We start from the raw sequence: 27,279 nt of genomic DNA, 5'->3' as shown, positions 1-27,279 counted from the left end.
CTACCACAAAGTTAGTTTAAAATTTCAGGTCTTAAAAATAACAGGACAATTTTATGAAGTGTTTGGGCCATTTCAAGAAAAAAAAAAAGTCCCCTTTAAAAAAGAATGTTCATTTGTTCCAATTGTTAGTAAAGGCAGGTTTAAAAAAATTATTTCTAAACACCAAATAGTCATTATAATCAAGGCTTTCAAGTTTAAGGTATTGTCTGCATCACAGCCTCTCCTAGCCTTCTTCTAAAACACTTTAAAATATGGAAAACAAGAATGCTCACATCTGCAAATTTGGGTTTGATAGTATTGGGAAAGGAGAGATTTACACTAAATATCAACCCATTAGAATTGAACTGAATAATCCAATCAGTCTGGCACTTATGGAGCTCTGCTGAAAGTAAAATGGAATTAGTGTTGTTTTCTGCATGCTCCTGATTCACAAACCATATTTTGTGTCAACAAGAAAATTAGGCTGTTATGATTTTTTAGAGGTGTTGATTTTTGATGTGACCAAGAGAGCTATAGTTCTTTGTCACCTTAACTGATCCAGGAATAATTTGTTACCGTAAACAGAAGAAATTTTTCAAAAATTGTATAAGGCTCTCATTAGGTTGCAAGAATAACTTTGTAAAGAAGAGACATACTGAGATATAATCTTAAGGATCAAACAAATTGGGATGAAAAGCCAACAGAATGGATTCAAAGGGACATGTGTGAACCAAGAGAGATACTGAAGAATTCAAAATTGAAATGACAGAATTAAAATCTACATCAGAAGCAGTAAAATACAGAATTGACACTGCAGAAAGTATCATTAGTAACATAGAGATTAAAAGCAAATCTGAAAAACTCTCCCACAGTTCAAAAGTGAAGGACAAAGAATTCAAGTTATGATGACAAAATGTCAAACTCAAAGGTCAGAACATATAGATCTCACCTAAGAGATACAGTTTCCTAGAGGAGAAACCAAAACAATCCAAGCATAAGCTTTGTTCAAAGATGGTACCACAATGTATTTCCTGAGCAGAAACACTTTTTGAAAGTGTACTCCACTGCCTAAAATTTAGTAAAAGAGACCCACAGTTCTAAAAAATATTTTGAATTACAAAAATAAAGAAAAGATCTTTCAAGTACTCAGGCAAGGAAAACTAGATCAAATGAGAAATAACTGTTCCTGAAGTTGGCCTCAAATTGTTCTTGTACAAAACTGAACATCAGAAAACAGTGGTGTGACGTATTAAAATTTTGAGAGAATAAGATTATATTTCATGAATTTTATCTTCAGTTTGTCTTTTCTGTGTGAGAGTCCAATAGTCAGAAGAAAATTGTATTATCTTCATTATCAGAAGAAAATATGCTACGTTAAAAAAACTTCCTTAAGGCTAGGCTCAGTGTCTCATGCCTGTAATCCCAGTGCTTTGGGAGGGCGAGGTGACAGGATAACTTGGCTCCAGGAGTTTGAAGCTGCAGTGAGCTATGATGGCACCCCTGCACTCCACCCTGGGTGACAGAGCAAGACCTTATCTCTTTAAAAAAACAAAAAACAAAAAACAAAAAAAATCAAAGCTTTTAAAAGAATTACTTCAAGTTATATTTTGCTGACTGACAGCAAAATTAAGAACTGGTACACAATTTGTAACTGGTTCAAAACTGAATTTACTACCAAAGCACTGAAGTAAATTTCAACATACAAAACTAACCCTGGTTGGAAACACAGTCGGGACGCAGGAAGTATGTTGAGGTGTTTGTTCTCCCTTTAGAATGGCATCTGGGTATAATGTATAAAGAAACCTTCAACAATTAATTTTTATTCAACAAATATTTGCTGACTGCTAGTGTATCAGGCAGTGAAAATATGGGGATGAGTAAAATCCTTTGTCCTCCCTTATGGAGATTTCAGTCTCTCTGAAACTTTCCTCGACTTGCATAAAAGAAGGTCATTTCCTTTTTTGTACTTCCATGACATTCAGTTGTAAGTGTGTCTTTCCCACCATCAGGGAGGGGAATCATGCCTTGGCATTCCTGAGCTTAGCACAGGGCTTGGCGTAAAGGGTGAATGAATGTAGTAGCTATGCATCAACTTACTAAGTGGTAGGTAATGACATGTTTTAAATCTGGTTCTAGGACTGCTAGTCTATTTGCTTTTTCCCATATTATATTGCATCTAAACCAGGTACAATAATAACCACCACTGGTGAAATATTTTCAGATAAGACGTTTTCAGACATGAAGTTCTTTGGAAACTGAATAGAAGTATAAAATGTTAGCTGTGGAATAAACCATAGATGTCAGTTAGTTTCCTCTCCCATGTACCCATTCATCCATTCACGTATTCATTAGTGCCTGCTATAATAATAAAAATAATGATAGCTAACATTCACTTCACACTATGAGAAGCTTTGCCTAAGTGCTTTAAATGAATTCTCATTTAATCTTCACAATAACCCAATGAGGAAGTTATTATAAGTTCAATTTTTCTAGTGAGGAGAATACATCTTAGAGAAGAAGGGCGCTGTGCCTTATTCATTGCTTTATTACTAAACTAGTAAAGATTATGAGGAAGAATTTGAATTTAGGCATTTGGATTCTACAGACTTTCCTCTTAACCACTGTGATATATGCAGGAGACACAAAGATGACTGAGGCCTGGTTGTGCCCTTGGGAGCTTTATGGCCTATTTAAAGGAGATACACATGTCAACAGATAGCTTGTCTACAGGCATTCCTTCTGTGCCATCTCTAACCTGATTTTGAAAACCAATATAATTCCCCTGAATGACTAGTGACTGGTCAATGATGCCAAGGTTCAAATGGAAGGGGAAAAAGGATAATGAGGTAGATCTTGGATGATAAGGCAATTTGACTGTTGTCCCAATCCTTGGGACCCTGATTATATCAAGCATCATTGTTAAGGTGGTCTTGCCATTTACAGGACATTGCTACGTTTTTTGACTGGGGCAAAAGCAATTGAGGTTTTTGCCATTACTTTCAATTGCAAAAACCACAATTACTTTCGTGCCAACCCAATAGATAATGAGTGTTAGTACTCATCCCATCAGTTGGGTAGATCAGTCACCTCATTCCCTTTTAAGCATCTTGATCAATTAGGTTGTCATAGAAAAATTTCAAGCATTCCATAGGCAAGTGCTTTGGCTCTATCCCATTTAGTAAATAACAACAACAATATTAACCGTTGGCACACCCACCCTTTATGCTTTAGGTTTGTCACAGTGCTTTTACGTTCCACAACTTCTCCCCGTCTCCCAGGCTTACAGAGACAAAGATGTTCTGCTGGTTTCTTTCTCTGAAAATCTAAGGCAGGTGAACAGTCAGAGCCTTGGAGAATTGTGGGTTTGGATAAAATTCGTGCTTGCTTTTGGCAACTGGAGATGAAGACTCTTCAAAACTTCAGGTCCTCTACTTTGGAAATTCTATGTTATCATGAAGATAAAACTACTCATTTTAGCTCATTGCTAAGAGCTCATTGGCATTTTTATTTTTGTCAAATGAGTTATAGAAAAGTATGCATTTTAAACCTATTTTAATAATTGATATTTATGGATTTGTTTGTGTCTATGTACTTACAAGTTACTACTTTGGATAGGTTGGTTTTCAGTAAAGCAATTCTTTACTTATGCTAGATCTGATTTGGGCTAATCTCACTTAAATTGAATTCTGAATAAATTCGAAGAGACTCAAAAGGTTGAAAACAGTAACAGAAATTCTAAAGGAATCATATTTAAGATGGAACCATAGGGCCTCCTAGGTTACTCAGACGTTCTTACCACTTAGCTAATGGACTATTCAAACCTGAAGTGAGCCAGTCATACTTTGTACAAAGTTGTCTCTTGGTGATAGAAACCAGGGTAAATATACCAGGTGACTCCTATTCAATAATTGTGGTAGGCTGGCAAGAGTACTTCCTCCCTACAAGAGCTCCATAAGTCATTAGAAGATACTGCTGATGTTTTAAAGGAATATCATTTGCTATTGTCAAGGTCACTCTGACAGGAATGCCTTTTCAGGTGATCAGCTTGGTAAGCCCAAATGGTATACCATAATTTATATATCAGGACCTGTAGTGCTTGTTGAAACACATATTGCTATGTTATACTCTCAGAATGTCTGATTCTGTGAGTATGAGTTCTGTGAGTATGAGTTAGGCTCAGGCTTCAAATTTCAGATACATTATATTAAACAAAGAGTCATGGAAAACGTGGCAAGTCTTATGGTCAACCCTCTGACACCTGTTTCTGATGATTGTCATTGTTCTATGCTATCCTTTATGTCTATTTGTAACAGGATGCTAACACGTGAAAGTGACACTTTTTGTCTAGGTTTTCCCTTATTGTGCTCTTATTTGTGAGCCACAAAGCAATTAAAACTCAGAGAGATGAAGTTATTTAGCCAAGGTCACACAGTCAAGACTCAACTCAATTTTTTTTCTGACTCCCAAGCCCTATCTCTTACCACCACCTATCTCTGCACAGATTCCTTAAAAATCAACTGAGATGAGTGCAGAACACTGATATAAACATTCATATCCAGTATTTTGAGCCTACATATGTTTAAGAAAATGAGATAGAATTAAAAATGATTCCATTTTTTCCTTTCTGAGCAAAAGTTACTCTTCTAGATTTCAAGGAAACTAGTGCAGTGCCTCAATTCAGAAAAGCTGAAATTGTCTCCCCCACCGAAAATGAGAAATCTATTGACAAATTATTGTCCTTTGGGCAGACACAATGAGTCTTACAGGCTATTTCCTGGTGCTTTGTCACAGGTTCATTCCCAAAACTTAAGTCTGAAAAATTTCTTTTCCCAACATATTTCCCAGTTTTAAGAGCATCCTTAGAACAGGACCAGGTCAATTCCAAGCTGGTTGCATGCAATCAATTTAATTCACATACAAATGAACGTCAGCTGCTTTGGATTTCTTTTAATAGTTTTTCTCAGAGGTGAGTTTGCTTTTAGCCACTCTTTTAATCTTTTTTTTCTCCCCTTATTGTGCTCTTTCTCTTACTCTGTTTCATCAATCTAACTTTTGTACTGTCCTCTTCCCCCACCCTTTTGGTTTTCTTTCTTTCTTGACTATAACCTGATATGTTCTCTCTATTGGAAATATACAAGACTGCAGTTATCTGCAGTCTTTATATATTTCCCCATGTATCTTAATCTCTATTCATTATCACAGTAGATATTGTAACAAACACCAGGTTAGTGTAAAACCCAAATCCCTGTGTGTATCTTTATCACTAACAAGCGGAGGGAAAATAATTGAATGTGGATGAAACTGGATTCATAGACTTTGGTAAATAGCCAAAATATATTTTCTTCTCGGTTTATAAGTAGGCTGATTCTAAGTCCCAGCCAAGGTTTCTACATGAACCCAGCATGTTGCACTCTTCCTCAATCCTCCAAGCACACTGCAATGGTGGATAAATCCAATACGTTTGGAGAGAGGACTCCGTGCTGCAGCAGATGTTACAAACTTCCATGGCTGAGCTGCTTTATTTCATTATGTTCTCCTACCTATTCTAGAAGCCCTTTGGATGGGCTCCAGATGTTCTATAAAAGGTGGCCCTTTTTGTAAAGAAAAGCGCTTCATTCTCTTGTTGGCAGCACTTAATGAGTGTGTTCTCTGAAGATAGGAAAGCACCCTGCAGAGGATACGTTTAACACAACACTATAATTTCCACAATGCTCACTAAGTGTCTGACTTTACAACTGCCCCTTTGGCTTCTCAAGTGCCAGAGGCAGTAATGGGTTCAGTTAGAGAGCTTCCTGCAATACTTGGGAATCCACCCTCTGAGACCAGTGGAGTTAAATATCAGGAGAAAATTCACCCTTGTTTTTTATTAAATTCATTTAACCATTGCACTCGGCAAAATGCTATTTCCAGTTCTGCGCTCTATTAAAACACTGCAGTTGATAATATCACTGTAATTTTGCAGTTCCCCACCACCTCACCCATCCAACAAAGAAAGGAGATGGCTGAAAATGTATGTTAAGTGAAAACATAATATTATATCCTCTTTTACTTTTTCAAAGTGTGGTGAAACAGATTCATTAGTTTTGACTAAATACAAGGTTTTCATGAGGATTTTGGATAGGTGACATGACAATGTTGATAGGTGTACTCAAGACAATGGAGGTTAAAAGTGTTTGGAAAATATATTTCTCTACTACATCTTGGGTGCTGGAAAGTTACAGAATAAATACACGGTAGATCTTTCTCAATATAAGAAAGGAATTTTCAAAGCAGGTACATCCTTTCATGAAACACCTTTTGTGCCATGATGAACTAGTCCACAAAAGAAATTTTATTTTTTGGTTTAATAAGAGAAATTTATAATACTAATATGTCAATATGTTTTTCAATAAACTTTTCCCCAGATTTTCTTGAATTCTCGTCAGTGTGAGAATTATAATTATATGTCGTCCTCCCACTTGGAAAGTGGCACAAGGTGCTCATTTGCAGAGTTCTGCCGTTCAAGTCGCTAGAATAGAAATGTCATGACTCAGTTAACAATGCTTTATTATTCACATTGATCTTTTTTTATAGTGTTCTTTATCTCAAAAACATTGTAAATCAGATATCTACCTCCCACTCTTTTGTTCATTTGCAAATTTTTATTATTCTAGTTTAAGAAAGCAACAGTGTGTCAAGAGTCAGTGTATACTGTTTATATTCTCCCTGCTTCAAAATCCTTTTCTCTGTAAAAGTGAAGATGCCAGAAGCATGCCTAATTCCAAGTTCTCTGAACACCTTCACAAGAAACACTGTTTCTCTTCTAGATCAAAAGCAGTTTAGTGTTTCTTGAATACCCCCAAGATGAAACAATAAAATAGAACTATAGTTTGGTGATAAGAACAAAAACACTTAAGATTTATGTATTTTAAAATAATGTCATTTGTCAGTTAAAGATACATGGTGGTGCCATTGTTAAAATAATGTTATAATGAGCTTTGTTTAGACAAACGTTGCTAGTGGAAAGAGTTCTGGCCTCTGAGGGCTTAAGAATTATGTTATCAAATCTTTGTTCCCTCGCCATCTACCAAGTGGTCTTTTGATGATGCTTACATCATTAACAATGTAGAGAGGATGAGACATATTGCCTTAATTTTTTAATTCCTCTCTATATTGAAGAGTATGGTAGGTATTTTCCAGGATGGATTAATCAGCATTCACTTAAAAAAATAAAAGACAACAGTGGATTACATCCCTCAGAAAACACATACGACATCCCCACCTAATAGATAAATTTTGAAACAGGACAGTAATCAGCATTTCCTTCACTCATTCTATAAACATTTATGAATGTTCGTAAAGTACGGGGCAATATAAACTGCACTGGTAGATATATAAAGATGAGTAAGACCTGGCCCCTGCCTTCAGAATTCACTCTTCCATGTGTGAGAGGCACTCAGGTCATTTTAATAGCATAAGATGAGCCATATAACAGAGGCACACACACAACTTTGTGGATGCAAAGCCCAGGAATTTCCTGTTCTGTTGGGTATAATATGCAGAAGCGTGTCTCAGAGGAGATGAAATTTTCACTGGATCTTTAAAAATTAGTGTTCAAGGCCAGGAGCAGTGGCTCATGCCTGCAATTCCAGCACTTTGGGAGGCCGAGGCATGCATATTACCTGAGGTCAGGAGTTCGAGACCAGTCTTGCCAACATGGTGAAATCCTGTCTCTATTAAAGATACAAAATTAGCCAGGTATGGTGGGGTGTGCCTGTAATCCCAGCTTCTCAGGAGGCTGAGGCAGGAGAATTGCTTGAGCCTGTGAGGAGGAGGTTGCAGTGAGCCAATATTGTGCCACTGCACTCCAGCCTGGGCAACAGAGCGAGACTCTGTCTTAAAAAAAGAAAAAATTAGTGTTCAATTTCCAGGTGGCAATTAAAAGCAAGGATATTCAGAAGAGAAGAAAAAGTTTGTAGAATATGGAAGTGTAAAAAAATAGTGCTTAGCAGAGCATGGTAAGAAGTGGGGATGGGAAAGGAGAGAAGAGGTACTGGTAGGAATTCTGATGAAGCTTTTGATCTTTACCCATAGATTATTTTTATTTCAGCCTATAGACAACAGAGAGGCACTGGAGAAGTGGCTCTTGAATGACAGGGGATGGACCTCAAAAAAATACATGCATCTTTTTTCCTGGGAAAATGCACCATATGCAGACATATGATATAGATTCCTTCATTCCCCAGCACACAAATTATATCCAAGTTCCCTTAACACCTGTGTAAGATACCTGAAATACAGGTTAAAGCAGGAATACAACAAGATGATATTTTTGTCTTAGAAATGCCATGATGGAGGATGAATTAGAAAGGAAATAGACTGGATTCTAGTCATTCTCATCTCACTGTTCTCTTTTAAATTAATCTCCAAACCTATTATAGTCTCCTCCTTATACTATATTTTCCTGGACAACTGTGATAACAGTCTCTCTAGTTTGTTCTTGTTTTTTCCATACCACTTCTTCTTACTCAAGAGATGAGAATATGTCAAGAAAACAATGTGATTCAAAATATGAAGTGCTGCAAAGAAGGCAAGTATACTTTGACGGGAAAAACAGACCACTGACTTTGGCAATATGGAGGTCATTGGAGACTTTTGCTAGAACAATTTCGATAGAGGGACAAGGCTAGAAGACAAAGTGAGGGGGCTGAATGAAGGAAATAAAAAATAAGAAAGTGGAAAGTTGAACATAGATTACTCTTTCAAAAGGTATTAGGTTTTTGCCATTGAAACTGCAATTACTTTTGCACCAACCTAATAATAGTACTTAACTATTTCTACAGGCTTTTGAGATGCCAGATAGTGTTCTGAGGCTTTCAATGAATAAGCTCTGATAATTCTCCCAATAACTCCATGGGATAAGCACTATTACCTTCCATGTTTTACAAGTGAGGAGGCTGAGGCATAGAAAGGTAATACAAATTGTGAATTATAAATGCAGATAGTAGTAAGTGGCAGAGCTGGAATTTGAACACAGGAAGTCTGATTCCAGAAAAGAGCATGAGCTTTTAACTACCAAGGTGCACTGCTTCTGCTAAAGCAAACTTAATAGGTAAAGAGTCTAACATTCATAGTAGGTATAATATAATAAATAATAATGATAATATAGTAAAATAATATTAATATAATAAACAAGCAATATAAATAATGTGCAAAAGAGAATCTTAATGATATCAGATTAAATAGGTCACTTCTATTGTTAAAATAACATGTACTAAATAGTTCAACATTTAGAACTGAAAAAGGTGCTAACTGTTGTCTTTACTATCCTTAATTTTTAGAGGTTTTGTTATCAAGAAAGGCATGTTAGAGCTAATATCCACTATACTATCTACTAAAGCATTGCAAGCATGCCAAGATGCTGAAGAAAACATAACACTATATTATATATTTTATGTTTCACTATGAATTGAAAATATTAACCAAAAAATATTTTCTTTAATCAAAGTTTAATTTGACAGGTAACTCATCTTCAGGATAGCTTTTCTTTCCTCTCAGAAGAAATTGTTGTCTTATGACTGACGTTAGGCTGCCAAAAAAAATAATGCTTCACTGATAGAGATTCAGAAATAGACTCTGTATTTTAATGTAGCACAGTTTTGGGAAAAGGACCCCGATGTAATTTTTCTAAGTTGTTTGTCTTTTTTCTAATTTCTAGATTAAGTAAATGAAAGGAAAATATTTCAGAGTCAACTTACTGGAACCTGGTGAAACATGTAAGTTTTCTTACTTTTTTTTTTTGGTATGGGGCTAAATGTTAAAAATTGAAAACAAAATAACAGTTTTGTATTTGATGAAGGAAAATGTATGTTCTTCTCATTAATTTTTTTCATGAATCATTTTTTTTTTTACTAACAACAATCAAGTTTCATTTGTACTCTCCTTTTCTCTACCTATTAAGATGGATAGCTGGGTTACACCTCAAAATTCCTTAATTCCTTTAGCTAATGCTACCAAGTGTCTATTATGTGGCAGACACTGTAGTACATGAGGAGAAACTCAGCTAAAAGGCATAAGTTAGCTTTCAAATAGCTGCTAGTCCAAGAGTAGAGTCCAGCGAAGAAACACTGAGAATACCCTGTAATAAATGCTACAACAGAGGCTAATGGGATACCAATGCAGGGCACCCCACTTAGCCTCCACAGCTAACGAGGTCTTCCCAGAGAAGATGAACCAATAACTGAATTTTGAGGAAGAATAGAAAGGATGTACCTTCTCTTTTATCAAAAGCATAACACTTTCTGTAAACTTTACTACGATTTTTAGTTATCAGCATCTTACACATGTAAGAAGAGAAAAGGGGTCAGGGGATGAATGATCAGGAAGCAGGAGAAAATTCCAGAGATAGCTGAGGAGGGTGAGTGTGTGAAAGAATTTAGTGGGCAACCATGTCCGTGCATATAATTAGGAATATTCTGTATTCAGATGCTCCTTATTTGCATATATTGGTATATCCAATCCTTCAAATATGGCTAAAGAAGATCATTTTAATTACCCTCTCTTTAGCTCATAAAGATCTATGTTGGTGACACAGACTGGCTAGATGCTACATAGCAGAACTTGCTTCCTCTTTCTGGGCACACGGTTAAATTATATTTTTCCTGTTTTCTTGCATCTCAGCAGGACATACAAATAGTTCTGGCCGAAGGGACATGGGCAGAAATGATGTATCTCCCTTGCATGTTTGGCCCCTAAAATATATCATATGATTCTCCACATTTTATTCTCTACTTATTGGCCAGCTGAAAACAGAAAATACGGTAGACAACTCGGAGGAGCCCCCTGAAAATGACAGAGACACAAAATAGAAAAAGCCTGGATCCCTGAGTCACCACATGATGGAAAGCAACCCAGGGATATCTATCTGCATTGAGCTTTTGGTGGCTAAGAATTCACTTTTATTAAATTCGGATACTAAAATTTGGGGGTCACTATTTGTAACAGCTACTGTCAATCAGCCTAGCTAATAACATGTTAATTTGGAATACAACTTATATGTGAATTAATCAAGAATATTTTGGGGTATTTATTATGGAATTATAATGATACAAATATTTAATATTTATTGAATTCTAAGATTTGTACAAAATATAATATATTATTATCTAATTTTATCATATTAAAAATGCTATGTCTTAGATGCTATTGCTGCCATCCCCATTAAAATGGTTAAGAAATTGAGCTCAGGAAGTTGGAAATATTTACTTAAGCTTACAGAATTAAAAACAGTCAGGCCGAAATTGGAATCCATGCTGTCAGACACAAGAGCCATCCATTTAACAGCACATTGTCTCTTACTGGTAGATACCATAATTTACATTGGACAACGAATGCCCTTTTAAGAAAGTAAACATAGTTTAACACCACCCAGTGCAGTTCCCTTCATTCTGTAGGCAGACGTAGGAGATTCATTTCACTGACATGAAATTTCACTGCACAGCAATAGAAATTTTTTTCACCAGGATATCCTTTCATAAAAATCTGTATGTATTTGTGGGCTGGTGTCAAATGCTTATTTTTTGACCACTAGGACTTTTACTTGGTTCTCAAAATGTCTATGAAATTATTGTTACATTAGACAAATTTGAGATGAATCACACACACACACACACACACACACACACACACACACACACACACATATATATACAGGTTTTCAATCCCAGCCAAATAGATGTTTGAATAATGGAACTCTTTCTTGAAATTGGCTGGCAGAAGTTGTCTACTTATTGTTTATTATTTAATAACTGGTTTCATTTAACAACAGCAAAAATAGTTGAGCTGCTATGACAGCAAATGGTAATTTGATAATCAATTCTAGGTTTCTTTGGTGGATTCTTCTGTAAGTGGTGGTTTGTCTGTGGAAGAATTCATCCCATGCCTTCACCCTCCTTGAGTTTTAAAGGCAACGCTTCATGGTGAGACCAAGGTCCAAATATGTCTTCAAATCTAAGGATGTTCATGCCCACGCCACACCTGCTGTGTTACTATCTTCCTCCCAAGTCAGAAAAGAGAATCTTAACAAACCCAGCTCTATTGAAAAGGCAAATTTGCACTTCTCAGTTTGGATGACAAGACCACAACCTAATCCCATTTTGCAGTGATTCCCTGCTCCAGGATGCTGCACTGACCCTCCAGGGCCTAGCAGCCCTGGAATACCGTTGTCTTACCATTGCTCTGCATTTGCAACAAATACTTTTCTACCATTCCTGACAAAACAGCTCTATTGTTATCAACTGTAAATGTATTAAAAACACACAAGGGCATTTTCGTACATGTACGTGAAAAACATTGCCTGACAGGCTCCAATCAGCAAGTGCAAAGAGGTTTTATTGAAGGAAACAGCAGCAGCAAACAGCTAGCCATGTATAAGGAAGGGAATTGTTCCTTTAACGTTGGCGGCACACGTTCGCTTAAGACGACGCTCCTGCCCCTGCCTTTTCCCACCCAGAGGACCTGCTAGACAAGCAGCCCGCCATCTCTCTCTGGGATCAAGCTGTCAACGCAAACTTGCGTTTTTTCTCTTTTTCTGAGCTAAGCTCTACCCCCAGAGCTCCCGATGCCTTCCTGAGTGAAAGCTCTAAAAGAGCTCCCTTCTAAATTGCATCACACGTGCCGCCGTACTCTTCAAACTGACAGAACAAAAGAGCCAACTTCCAAAATTCTGGTCTGAGTGACTTGTTAGTTGTGCTGGATGATTACCCCTTAATGGGCTTGGTGAGCAGGCTGGGGTGTCCTTCCCTGGTTAGTGACCAATTAAGGCTGATTTGCTTAATCAGAGAAACACACGCTAAGGAGAGAGAGAGAGAGAGAGGGGAAGAAAGACACACACACAAAGACAAACAGAGATACAAGGAGAGAAGAAAGGGGACAAAAGGAAGTCCCACTGCTGTCCCCTTGCCCCTACTAATTAGGTGGCAATGAAATTACTTGGACTAGGAGTCACAAAAATAAATTCTCATCTGGAAGATACTAAATAGGCCTGCTGTGATGTGTGCAGGTGTGTGTGTGTGGATGTGTGTCTGTCTTTCCTTTCCAGAGCTGATGCTACACCAAATAACAGTCGTGTATTCTGGACAGTTGTTTAGTGTTGGAAGCCCCCAAAGCATTGTTGTCTGCTCCTTCCACCCTTCTTCCCCTTAGCCATTAATAAGTATATTCAACTGCTGAGGGTCACTTTGTTATTCTGACATAATGAACTGGAAGATGTGCTTTCCAAGTGCTGAGGCTGACATGGTGACACTGGCACTGTGATGTTTTCACCTCGAGGTACCCCAACCATACACTCGACACACTTGGAAGAATAAATATTGATCTGCTCTGTGAGGATGTGCACCATGTGAAATGTTAATGCTTTTAAACAGCTTTGGACACACCAAGTAGCTATCATTACTACTGTTATTATAAGGTAGAGAATCTCAGCAAGTGTCTCGTCTTCAACCTGTATCCTCATGATCAGTGCACGTGAGTCGAATGCCCACAATATTCATGCCTCCACTCATGAGGCTGAACACAATGATGATGTTTTTTTTTTTTTTTTTTTTTTTTTTGAGACAGAGTCTCACTCTGTCACCAGGCTGGAGTGCAGTGGTGATCTTGGCTCACTGCAACCTCCGACTCCCAGGTTCAAGCGATTCTCCTGCCTCAGCCTCCCAAGCAGCTGGGATTACAGGCGCCCGCCACCACGCCCAGCTAATTTTTGTATTTTTAATAGAGACAGGGTTTCACCATGTTGGCCAGGACGGTCTCAATCTCCTGAGCTCGTGATCAGCCCGCCTCAGACTCTCAAAGTGGTTAGGATGAAGACATCAATCCTGAAACCCCGCAGCAAGAGAGGTAATTATTCACAATAATAATGTAAATATGTATTGTTTTTACCAATAATAAATGTTTATTCCCGCACAGGGACTGACTTCTTGCTGGGTTGGAGATTTTTTGCTTGTCTTTCCAGGGTGATTCTCTCCTTTGTACAGAGAGAAGGAGAAAAGCTCACCATTTCTAAAATCATAAGTGCTTGTGAAAGTTTGAAGCCCTATGCTAGGCGTGGGGGTTCACACTTGTAATCTCAGCACTTTGGGAGGCCGAGGGAGGCGGATTGCTTGAGGCCAGAAGTTCAAGACCAGCCTGGCTAACATGGTGAAAACCAGTCTCTACTGAAAATACAAAAATTAGCTGGACCTGGTGGCATGTGCCTGTGGTCGCAGCTACTTGGGAGGCTGAGGCACAAGAATCGCTTAAACCTGGGAGGCAGAGTTTGCAGTGAGCCGAGATCGTGTCACTGCATTCCAGCCTGGGCAACAGAGTCTCAGAGTTTGGGTGCTAAAAGTGAGGTCTCCCAAAACCCTGGTGTAGGAAAGAGTCTTAGTTAAACTGCTCTGTAAAAGATACAAGCTGAAATCTGTGAAGTGGGTGGCACTGTCGATGTTTGAGGGAGATAGGAGTGCAGCAAGATGACAGGAGCAAGATTTCAGCGTGGAATAATGGCCAGTGACAATAAGCAAGTGACACAGTTCACATTACAGATATCTAATATCTCATTTTAAATCATTTGCCAGCTGACATTTTGATGATAAAACTTCCCTTTTCATTGTTTGCTGTTTAAAACTTTTTTATAGATTTAAGATATATTACATACAACAATTGACAAGCCTTTAAAGCATAGCATTCGATGACTTTCGACATATGTGTGCACCATGAAGCCAAATCAAAACAACAAACATTTCTATCACACCCTCCGCCAGAGTTTCCCTATGTCCTTTTGTAATCCATCCATCCCCCCACTTCCTTTAGTAGGCAACCTCCAACCCATTCCTCTTACTATAGATTGACTCAACTTCTAAAATTTCATGTAAACTGAATCACTCAGTTTGTACCTTTTTTTGGTCAAGATTTCACAGAGCATAATTATTTTGAAAGTTATTCAGATTGTTGCATATCTAAACAATTTTTTTAGCTGAGTAATATTCAGTTGCACGAATATACCTTAATTCAGTTTGTCTATCCACCCAACTGAAGGATATTTGTATTGTTTTCAGTTGTTGGCTGTTACAAATAAAGCTGCTATGAAAATTCCTGTGCAAGTTTTTGTGTGGATATTTCTATTGGCTAAAATCCTAGGAGTAAAATGCTGAGTCATATGATAGATGTGTGCCTTCCCTATTGTTTTCTCATTTTGACAAACTTTAATAAAATCTGATACATTAAGAATAAAAAGACTGGAGTCATAGCTAATGAGACCTAGAAATATCTGAGTGGGATGTGGACAAGAACTTATAATGAATGACTTGGGTTTGGGTATGAGACAATTCCACTTTTCAAGTATTCTAGACACTTAAAGAGAGGGCTGGGTTGACACCTAAAAAATACATTTGTTTATTTATTAAGCTATTTATTCAACTCATGTTTATTGAACATCTACTATATGCTAGGCACTCTGATGAGGTTTGGGGATAAAAAGTAAACAGTACTGATAAAATTCCAGTGCTAGGCTAGGCACAGTGGCTCATGCCTGTAATCCTAGTACTTTGGGAGGCTGAGGTAGGTGGATTTCTTGAGCCCAGGAGTTTGAGACCAGCCTGGGAAACATAGAAAAACCCTATCTCTACAAAAAATAGAAAAATCAGCCAGGCATGGTGGCATGCACCTGTAGTCACAGCTACTTGGGAGGCTGAGGTAGGAGGATCACTTGAGCTTGGGAAGTCGAGGCTGCAGTGACCCATGATTGTGCCACTGTACTCCAGCCTGGGTGACAAAGTCAGACCCTGGCTCAAAAAAAAAAAAAAAAAAGTTTCTGGTGCTTAATAGAGCTATGGTCACAAGCAATAGGGCACACATACATCTACTTTGCAGCAATTTGAAATCTTTGTGAGCTACTCACAGACCAGCTTTTCTATTTCATCCCTCACTTCTTCCTTGCTTCCTTTGTTTTAAGCAAATTAATTTTTTAATTGGTGCTGCTTAAGTTGTCATCACATGGAATGCCTCCTCTTCTCCTCACTTATTCAAGTCTTGCCTGTCACTCTTTAAACCCTGCCTTGGACATCTTCAGCCTGAAGAAACCTCACAGTTTCCTGATTTATTTGGTCTGGAGTGCAGTCTGGGCATCACAATTTTTAGCAACTGTGAAGATGATTCTAATGTGTAGCCAGGCTTGAGAACCTCTGTCCCAAAGAGATTTTATCAGCACAGTTTCCTACAATTGCACTTTGCTGCAGAATATCTTTATTCCTTTTTATCCATCCTCTATAGGAGAAGAAGGGGCCCTCTGTCTTTTAAAGGTGAACCTTTGCATGAGGGGTTTACATCCCTGTCTCTTTTACCATCCACAGAAGATGTGTCTTTATCAACTGTCATCCTCTTTCTTTGCATCCTCAGTCTTACTCTACTGATTGCTTCCTTCCTCTGGATGCATGCTTAGGTGAACCAGAGCCTATAAATCCTAGGTGCACTATTTTTTTCTATTGTCAAATTCCTCCAGGTAGCCCTTAATACATACTGTTTCATCACCCACTCACTCCTTAATCCCTCACAATTGGCTTCTGTCTTCCCGTGAATTAAACTGACCTTTCAAAGCTCATGTGATAATACATGCTAGGGGCTTAATAAATGATCGTTGAATGAATATTAAACACATGGATACATGGCTCTTATCACCAAATCAATGATCTTTAATCAGTTCCCATCCTTGACACATGGTCAGTCAGGCTCATGACTCTGTCCTTGTCTTCTTTAATGTAGAATCCTGGTTTTCCTCCTATTTTAGAGGTTTCTCTATGACCCTTTTGCTGGCCACTGTTGAATATGTTAGGTTGCACAATGTGTAAGGGTTCTAGTGGCAGACAAAGTTGGCATTCAAATCAGGCCATTGACAATTTATTGCTGTATGACTTAGGACAAATTGTCCCTCATCACTAAGCCTCATTTCTGTATCCATAGAAAGAAAATAATTATAGCATTATTTCAAAGGCTGATGTGCTACTTAAATGCCATAGCAAAGACAATACATGCTCATTAAATGTGCATATTAGTGGTTCAATGGACGTAAGCTTCCCATGGGCAGTCACCATGCCATTTTTCCCACCATCGTGATTCTGTCTTCAAAATCTGCACAGGATTTGTCACAAGGTACTTGAAAAATATTAGCGGAGAATGAATGAGCAAATGCATTATTCTACTTCTCTTAATGAATAATCTTTCCCAAGACATTGGCTTTAGCTCTCTTCACTCTTTCCCTTGCTAATCTAACTTATTCCCTAATGATCTGTTGACCTTATTCATTCTTGAACTATCTCCTTCGCATAGATGACTGCTAAATCCAAACTAAAATCAACTTGGCCCCTTGTGATCTACAGATCCAAACGTGTTGTCTTTTAGACAGTTCCCAAAAGAACTTTCCCAAAGACATTACTTTGAGACCTTAACTCCCAATACTTAAAAAAGAATGATTGTCTCCCCTTAATCCGTATTATTCACTCATATGTATTCACTTATTGTATATTTTATGTATTTTATTATACATATATATTTGGAATGACCTCTAAAGAGTTCTACCTGCCTATTGTTTATTAGCCTTAAAATATTCCCACTTGCAACACGTTCTTCTTCTTCTTTTTTTTTTTTTCTTTTTTGAGACGGAGTCTCGCTCTGTTGCCCAGGCTGGAGTGCTGTGGCTGGATCTCAGCTCACTGCAAGCTCCGCTTCCCGGATTCATGCCATTCTCCTGCCTCAGCCTCCTGAGTAGCTGGGACTACAAGCGCCCGCCACCTCGCCCGGCTAGATTTTGTATTTTTTTTTTTAGTAGAGACGGGGTTTCACCATGTTAGCCAGGATGGTCTCGATCTTCTGACCTCGCGATCTGCCCATCTCAGCCGCCCAAAGTGCTAGGATTACAGGCTTGAGTCACCGCGCCCGGCCAACACGTTCTTCTTACTAATGTGTAAACCTTAATGTTTTAGCAACCTCCACATTGCAACCAAAAATAATTATAATATTAATTTTTTTAAGTCCACACTCCTTCTGGGGCCTGTAAATTGACCCTTATTTTACTAGAAAACTTTTTTTTTGAGGCAGGGTCTTGCTCTGTCACCCAGGCTGGAGTGCAGTGGCACAATCATGGCTCACTGCAGTCTCGACCTCCTGGGTTCAAGCAATCCTCCTGTCTCTGCCTCCTGAGTAGCTGGGATCACAGGTGCATGCCACCATGCCTGGCTAATTAAAACATTTTTTGTAGGAATGGGGTCTTGGTATGTCGCCCAGGCTGGTCTCAAAGTCCTAGCCTCAAGTTGTCCTCCCTGCCTCAGCCTCCCAAGGTGTTAGGATTCCAGGTAACAGTCACCATGCCTAGCAGAAAACTTTCATTTATGTAAAAAATATTTCTTTATTAAGTAAGTAACATGTAGGTAAGTTTCTATTGTGAAAAATCATAGCTTAAGCAATACAGATGTATCAATGTCAAGGCAACATCTCCACTTCATTACTGCAGCTTTCCCCATTCTCACTGCTCTTTGACAAATTTATTTGGTTCCTATGATCAGTTTGGGATAAAGCTTTCCAGATCTTTTGCATACATTCACGAACATTTGCATATTTGATTTTTACTTAATGTAAATGGGGCCAAGCTGTATTTATTAATAGGAAGCTATATTTTTCCCCGTTATTAGTATATCCTGAAGGTGTGCTCATTTAGATCTTCCTCATCTAAAGAATTACTGCATCATATTCTCCAGTGTGGATACACCACAGCATGGACAGACCTCTATTAATGAATGCTTAAACACTACCTTGCTATGTTTATTTCCCATCCCTCTCATATGTGTGATCTCTTAACCAAATAAAAAAGCACACTTCAAACTTTTCTATCTTGACCTCTTTGTGCACGCCGTTCTTTTCCTATTCCTTTCAGTGAAACTTCTACTTATCCTCCAAAACTCAGCTCAAATGTTAACTCCATGTGCTGTCCATCGTGTTATGCTAAAAGTGATGTCTTACACCTCTTACTCTTCTTCCTTAATCATTCAAGGACAGACACTAAGGATTTTATACTCCCACAGAGCTAAACCTAGTGTCCTACATACAGTAAACTTGGAATCCGTGTATTGCCTAAATAAGGAAATGATTGCTAACCTTTTCTTATCTAATATGTATACACACACAGATTATAAGCACCTCCAAGGTGAAACATACTCCAATGAGCTTTGAATAATGTGCATGTGTTATGATTTGTATGCTGGTGCCATGGCAGCCATATTGTGGGCACGGACAAAGGCGGAGTATTTTTCCTTAAATATTGCACCGAAAGTGCCTGTTAGTCACTATAGGAAGCTACCACAAGGAAAGGAGGATGAACTTACCAGGATCTCCAAGAGGATTTAGAATTGGTGTGGATAATCCTAAAAGAGAAGGGAAAAGAAACTAATTGAGTGTTATCCATTTTTTTTTTTTTTTTTTTTGCCTGTCCAGGATCCCTTTTTCAGGAAAGAGAACTCTACTTTACAGTGAAGAACCTATTCCTTACCTCTTGAGTGGAATTGGCTTGCCCTATCCTGCTCCTCACGCAGACTATATGATAGCCAGAGTCCTCCATCTCCGAGCCACAGCAGCTTGTTCTAGGATGGTTATGAGACTCACATAGTACCAATCCAGGTGTTCCCTGAGACTTGAAATTAGCATACTGGGAGTAACAGTTCTCTCCTTTGATATAAGGTGTAAACACTATTTGGGCTTTGGATAGACACAAGCCATTTTTTCTGCAATGTGTAAAAAGTCTATCTGAGGCTGGGCATGGTGGCTCACACCTGTAATTACAACATTTTGGGAAGGCCGAGGCAAGAGGATCATTTGAGCCCAGGAGTTCAAGACTAGCTTGGCAACATGTAGAAATCATATCTCTACATAAATAAATAAATAAATAAATAAATAAATAAATAAATAAATAACCAGGTATGGTGATGCATGCCTGTGGTCTCAACTACTTGGAAAGCAGATGTAGGAGATCTACTAAGCCTGGGTGGTGAAGGCTGCAGTGAGCCATGATCACACCACTGCACTCCAGCCTGGATGAGAGTGAGAACTTCTCTCAAAAAAGAAAAAACAAAAAAGTCTATCTGAGAATAAACCCCAAAAAGGGGCCCAAGAAAAGAAGGTAAAGGCAGGGCACTTTAGCCACACGGAAAAATTCCAAATCTATTGTTTGGATCTCCATATTTAGTTGCTCCTTAAGCTTGTCTCCATCTGGACATCCTAGATATGTGAGTCTACAAATTCCCTCTTTATCTAAACTGGTTAGGTTTCTATGACCTGTAATGGAAAGAGACTCACAGAATTGCATAGGAGGTTTAATTAATTTTATATATTTCTTCTGACTCTATTTTCTTCCCATCTCTTTTTAGAGGACGCATGCTGATTAAATTCTCTAAATCTAATTGTTTAATCTCTGCTTTCTAACTCCCAAAATATTCACAGAGTGGAAATGTTTAATTTTGTGAAGGTATGCCAAAAATGATCTACAAAAATGGCTTAAAATTGGAGGCTGAATCTTATGCTAAAATGAATGGAAAGGAATAAAGAAACTGAGATGTGGTTTCTGCTGAACTGGTCTTTCGTCAGTTCTATTCAATTTGCAGTAGTGAGAAGTGGGGCTAGGAATTTACGTATGTTGTGTTGAGTACCTACTCAGTTCAACTATGTCATGAAATTTACCTGTATCTTGTAGATATTGTTATCCTGATTTGAAAGATTGTTTTAAAAAAGCAAATGATTTTCAGAGTTTCATTCTTGCCCAAGGATTAGTCTTACCCTAGCTGTTAGGTATAGAAATGCAAGATTAGACCCCAGCTGTCTGAGTTCTCAACACTTCTCCACCATTCAGGATGTTATGCAATTAGGTTGGATATCGACTCTGTTCCCGAAGAGAACATTTCCAACTTTAGTCAACTGTCTTGAATTTCATGGTTTGATCATTATTGTTTTGGAGGAAAACAAAGGCAATCACTTTCTAGGGAGTACATTGCTATAAAGAGAGTATAAAATTTGAATTTGGAGACATAAATTCTAGTTTCACTTTCACTAAAGAGCTCTGTGATTCTGAAGCTTAACTTTTCTATACCTCAGTTTCCTCCTTGGTCAAATAAAGGGAATGAGGGCCGATCATCTCTCAAGTCTGTTTCATCATTTTTCTCCTGGTAAGTGCTTTCCCAGCACCCTGTATTTTTCCTGTAGGAGATCATATCGTCCTATATTATGATTATATGCTAAATACAGTGATGTCTCGTTCAACTCAGTATTTCCCAATAGTGAGTCCAGTGTCTGGCAGATAGATCATCAATGAACATTTGTTGAATAAATAAATGAGACAATGAAGTCTATTTACTCTTGTGGACAAAATATTACTTCTGTGTATGTGTATTCTTTTTCTTTCACTGACCAAAGGAGTAAGCTTTGAAATTGAAGAAAATATCTAATTTTCTAATTTTGCTGATGAGAAGTAAAAATAGGTTAATGATAGTTTTGAGTGCTTCAACGTTCAATACATCAGTATGGATTTTACACAGGACATTTCTTTAACTAGAAGCGCAAGATAAGCAAGGAGTTAATGTAAATTTTAAAATAAGAGATGTATTTTAAAGTATAAAATGGTCATTTTAGATAACCTTTGTAATTCAACTTTTAAGGCTTGGTAACAGAGCCATCCTGGTGAACTTTCTATGTGAATGAAGTTTCCTTCATCAGCTTTTCCTATATTATTTCATCTTGGGGGGAAAAAGCAGTAGCTAAGCCAGAAACAAGCAGAATAACAACAACAACAAAAAAGTCTGTGGCGAAAGCAACAGAATTACTTTTTAATCTCTCCACTTGTGTTTGTGAAGGAGAAGTGAGCTATGTGTTTTTTTGTCTTTGTTTAGACATTGGACAATAAAATCATAAAACATATATTTTGACATACTATTTTTTGGTGTTCTTTGGAATTTGGACCCTAATTAAAAAATATGTGTTTCCTAGCCCTTCTTACTGTGAAAATCCTTGGCAATATAAACAGATGCACTGGTTGGCTTTTAATTCTGACACCAGACTGCCTGAAATAATAGCACTAAGAAAGTGTGAATTCTTTCATTCCTGTAGCATCAATTATAAGTACTTAATTTCTTTATCTTCCTACTATGGACTATAGTACCAATCTGGTTTATTTTTACCTGGCTAAACATGGTGCACTTCAGAACCCCCTAGTTTATTCTGCACGAGAAGACAGAAACAAGCCACAAGTTTGAGTTATTTTCATACTCTGGGGCACATCACTGTAATTTAATAATTAAGATATTAAGCAGTGTTCTGAAAATTTCAATAATATAGACCCATAAGATGACAGAATTAGGATACTTGATAAGCAGTTTGAAAACACTGAATATTTCTCATAAAAGTTGATTCATCATTTGATAAATGAGCCAAGTTAATAGCTTACTAGCTCATCTTGGCCTTTCACAGTCAAGGATATTCATTTTTTTGTGTCCATCATTTTTTACACCTTGTAACCAATTTGCTGTCAGTGTTTTTAGCCTGTGACGTGACTGTGGTGACACTGACTTCTGTACATGGATGGGGTACCAAAAATGACATATAGGCCAAAAAATTTATCACTTCCTGGGAGTTGAGGTATTTTGGAAGAATTGCTAGAACGGATCTTCATAAATATTGCCATATTTCTACTTTAAAACTTCACTCTTTAGAGGTGTGTCTTTATATACTAGAGGCAAACATAAAATCAAAGAAAGGCAAATTATTGCTGGAACTCATGATAAACATAATGAAGAATGTACTATGCTTCTCCAATTGTTTTCTTTCAAAGTCTGTCTTTGTATATGCATTCGTATTTTGAGATGTTTTCACCAGTCATTTTGATGCCTAACACTAAAGACGTTTATATCTCACTTGAAAATATGATGAAAAGAATTATTAGGGCTAAAATGTAATGGGATATGTGGTAGGAATTGTTAAGCCCTTTATTTCTATTATCACACTTGAATCCCCATAACATTGCTAAAGCTATTGTTGTTAGTATTTTTCTCATTTTAGAGGTAAGGAAGTTGAAATTTAATGACACCAAGTACCTGACCCAAGTTCACAGAGTCAGGAAGTGGTGGAAGCAAGGGCTTTAACCAAGTAGGGCCAGAGTGTTCAATCATGTCCTGCTGTTCCTAAACATTGTGGCTACTAAGGTACCTAATGGCTTACACACATGAGTCCATTTAATCCTTCCTAAAAACCATTAATGTTGAAAATATTATACCTATTTTACAAATGGAGAAACCGAAACTCTGATGAAGTAATTTGTTCAAGCTCACACAGTGTGTAAGTAGTAGAGATGGGCTTATAGCCAACATTTGCCTGATTCCAATAACCTGTGCTCAAAAGTTTCATTCTAAACTGTATAATAACATTTGTTTAGGCAATTAGAGTTTATTGTCTTATCCTAGTAGGTGGCACTAACACAGTTCTTCTGTGTGCAATGGCTGACTACACTATCTTTGATGCCAGAAAGACTAGAGACAATTTCCTCATAAGGGTAAGGGCCAATGATGTGTACTGCTATCGTGACACATGTATAATAGGGATGAAAAGGAGTCTTGGAGGATATGTATTTCTACGGGTAAAAGCAGAGGCTGGGGATTGAGCTTCTGGAGTATCTTTCCAATCTTTTTTATATGACACATCATTTCATTCATATGCCTACAATTAATCTCCCCTAAAATCAAGTTGGCTCTGATAACATCTCTTTGGAAATGGTGGGAAAAACACATAGTGACATCCTCTTGATCTTTTGCAAAACACAGCTACGATTTTGTCAGTTTTAAACTTTTTTTCCGATTTGTAGAAAATTTGTTTTTGTGGAACTAGATAATTGAGAATATGAAATCTCAGTGGCGCACAGGTCCCATGACCATGCTTTGGGGCAATTACTTGGACAAGCGTGATAGCTTCTAAGTTGTTTCCTGTTGTTCTTGGCCTCACCGCAATCCTTTCCAAAACTTCCCTCCTTCTCTGCTGCATTAGTAATGCAAAATGAAATTCATTGTGCCCATTATATCTGTTAAATGGTTTCCATTTTAACTTGAGAAAAATGTATTGACGTTCATGTGTTTGGCATGAAAAATGTGTATATCTATCGAAGATAGCAACTTGTCTGTTGGAATTACAGTGCATTATGTATAATGCTGCTTTTAGCTGTGCATGTACATTTCCTGGAATCTTATTGTGTCAGAGCTTGGAAAGTTTACACAAGCATTGGTAATCTAATTTTTGTCTGGTGGGTGGCTGTGGAAATATGGAGTATTTGAAAAAGCAAATGTCTTGGCCATCTGTGCCAGGGAGGGGTTTGGTGGCAGGGGTGTCTAGGCAGGTGGGTAAAAAACAACCATCAAAAAAAGGCTTTAAAAATTGCCCCAGGCCTAACCTAAATACTAATTTCCCAAGAGCAGAACGATATAACCATTTTGTGACATGGTTTTTAGCACATTTCTGGTTATTCTTTTAGGAGTTCTAATTGTAAGGTTGAGGAATCTGTTTTATCTTTCTCCTGCCTCTTAACGATAATCCTTCTCTAGACTATATTGTTTCCTGTGCCTTTTGTCTTCTGCAGACAAGAGTGTTTGGCTCATGAACATCTTGTTAAGGTCTGTTGAGGATTAGGGGCTGTGACACAATTTTCTTGCTGAGTCTTTTCATTGGGGATTTTTCAGCTGGTTTGTCTTGGAGGCCTTTGAAATGTCTTCTATCAAGCAATAATTTTCATTTTTCTTTGTTTTCCTTAAAATTGGGGTTGTATTTGGCTCAACTGTTCCTGGGGTCTAGGTAATGAATTGTATTATTTAATAGGCCAGTGTGAAATTCTGTGTGCAGCAGCTGCACTGCTCTCTGTCTTTCAGAGCTGCTTAAATCCCACTCACTGTGCTGCTGCTGAACTGTGATGTAGTTTTCGTTTTTTGGCTTTAAGTGTATTTCAGCCACACATCTAAAGCAAGGTTTCTTAATTTCTGCACTATCGTCATTTTGGACTGGAGAATTCTTTGTCGTGGGGGGCTGTGCTATGCATTCTGGGTTGGGTGGCAGCGTCCCTGGCCTCTGCCCACTTGATGTCAGCAGCAGCTTCTCCAATGTCTCCAGGTATTCCTAATGTCCCCTGGGGAGTGAAATCACCCTCAGTTGGGGATCACTGATCTAAAGCAAGGTTGAAAGACAAGGCTGGCATGATGTAAAGGAATTTCCATAAAAAGCACTGAACTCAAGCAATACAATGACAATTCTGAGAGAGCTTTGTGTCTTGGAGGACACGTGGAGGAACTGTATCACACATCCCTGGAGAAAATACTGTAATAATTGTCTATAGTTTCCTAGACTGAGTAACAGAGGAGGTAAGGGTCACCTTTTAACTGCTTTGCTTCTGATCTGCTAATTATCTCCTCACCCTGTGATGCCTTTCATCTCCCCTCTACGCAACTTGACTCACATATGGAAGATTCTAATTCTTCACAGACTTTCCACCTTAACTACTTTCCTAGCCTAACCTCCCTGCTCTTCGGTTTCCCCCACTGTTTTTCTTTGGCTCAAATGGGAACAAGGTGCCCATTATTTCTTTAATCCACTTCACCACCTAATAATTGCTGAGGACCAATTTTAACAAGATGCTTCCTTACTCTGTAATGCACTCCAGTAAGGAACTAATGTTTACCATGATGAGTATTCTCTGTTCCAAGTGAAAAGCTGAAACGCTGCCGACCACTGCAGTGTAGACTTTTTCATGTTTAATATTTTCTCAATGCCTCTTTGAGCGAGTTACATCTATTATATTTAATGGCAGTCTTATGGGCCTGTCAAAAGGGCATTCTATTTGCAACCGAAATATCAATTAAAATAACATGTAAATGAATGAAGTAATCAAATGCATCTGATGATAATATCAAGATTATTTTTAATTTTTTAATGCTGTGAAAGCTGTGGAGTAGACTAACAAATCTATTTGATCAATACATGGGATGTAAAAAGAAGAAGAGACAAGATTGACTGATGAATAAAATGAAACTGACACAAACAGGCTGACAGCCAGCTGTAAGTCTCTTTAGGGCAAATGCAATTAACTTAGAATAATAGACTCAAATTTGATGGTTAGAAATGCATTTTTATTAACAATCACAGGCTGAATCATTATGCTCTTATGAATAAAATGGTACTTATATTTTGTGCATGTGTGTGCATGCATATATAAATACATACACATATGTCTCTATGTATATATCCATGCCTCTCACGTTCCTATGTGCTCTGCTTACAATTTGGGTGGAAAAGTTGATTTTTAGAATAATGTACTTTAAAAAGGAAATTCATTCATAAATTGTCTTCAGGACTATAAATTCTGAATATTCCCCCAAATTATATATATAAAAATCATACTACTTATCTGGTGCTATTAGACATAAAGCCAGTGAGCCCTGGTCCCAGAACTGCTGGTCCTTAGGGGATTTGGAATTGCAATCAGGGATTTACAGATTTCATTTTGAAGAGGAGAAGTCATTACTAGAAACCTAAGCTCATTTCCTCTCCTTTAATAGCTATTTTAAATCATTCATTTAGAAAATACATTAACTATTTAGGGTGCTTGCAATGCGTTTCTCTTGGCGTTAAGTCTGCATTTTTAAAAGATTTTTTTTTTCTAAAATTATTTCAAAAGAAGATGAGAATTAGAAAAAAACCAAATGAAATTTTGGTGATATAAAATTACTTTTGGATAGCATTTTCCTCTCTCATTGCCTAAGAGAAAACAACTTAAAACTTTAACAAAATATTAGACTATTAACAAACTCTTAATGTTTTAATGCTATGTAGAGTTAAAAAGTACATGATTCTTGGAAAATCACAAACTCGAATTTGAATATGATTAAGAAATAGCATATGGTCGATGGCCTCTTTAAATGAATTTGTTAATAACTTAAATAGAAAGCAGTTTTAATTCTGTACTACTTACTTAATATTGATGCCAACCTTAACTAGTAACTGGGTAATAAAGGGAAACGGTATTATAGTAAAAAATAAGTAACTTTAATTTCTACAAAGAATTCAGAATATGGATTCTTGCATAACATTTTTGCACACTGCTTTGTGTGTGTGTGTGTGTGTGTGTGTGTGTGTGTATATATTCAAATGCAAAATAAAGCTCCCTGAGTTATGTAATTGCTATTCTTCAAAAGGACATCATGAAGGTTGACAATTTAAAATGTG

General features: G+C 37.6%; 1 protein-coding gene across 2 annotated transcripts in view; it reads right to left on the bottom strand.

Annotated features, from left to right (window-relative positions):
* The window catches only part of MDFIC2 (MyoD family inhibitor domain containing 2), a 120,931-nt gene that overhangs the window by 23,699 nt on the left and 69,953 nt on the right, over nucleotides 1–27,279 (bottom strand). The window contains exon 3 of one of the 2 annotated variants that reach the window (XM_017849573.1): nucleotides 19,368–19,406. The exons of the other annotated variant lie outside the window; for it this stretch is intronic. Within the exon in view, the coding sequence (XP_017705062.1) occupies nucleotides 19,368–19,406 (39 nt within the window). The remainder of the gene's footprint in view (nucleotides 1–19,367; nucleotides 19,407–27,279) is intronic. 2 annotated transcript variants of the gene reach the window in all.

Source organism: Rhinopithecus bieti, unplaced genomic scaffold (assembly GCF_001698545.2).
Source record: "Rhinopithecus bieti isolate Rb0 unplaced genomic scaffold, ASM169854v2 scaffold_2436, whole genome shotgun sequence".
Classification (NCBI taxonomy): Eukaryota; Metazoa; Chordata; class Mammalia; order Primates; family Cercopithecidae; genus Rhinopithecus; species Rhinopithecus bieti.
The sequence above is the reverse complement of the archived record's forward strand: the minus strand, read 5'-3'. Positions and strand labels throughout refer to the sequence as shown.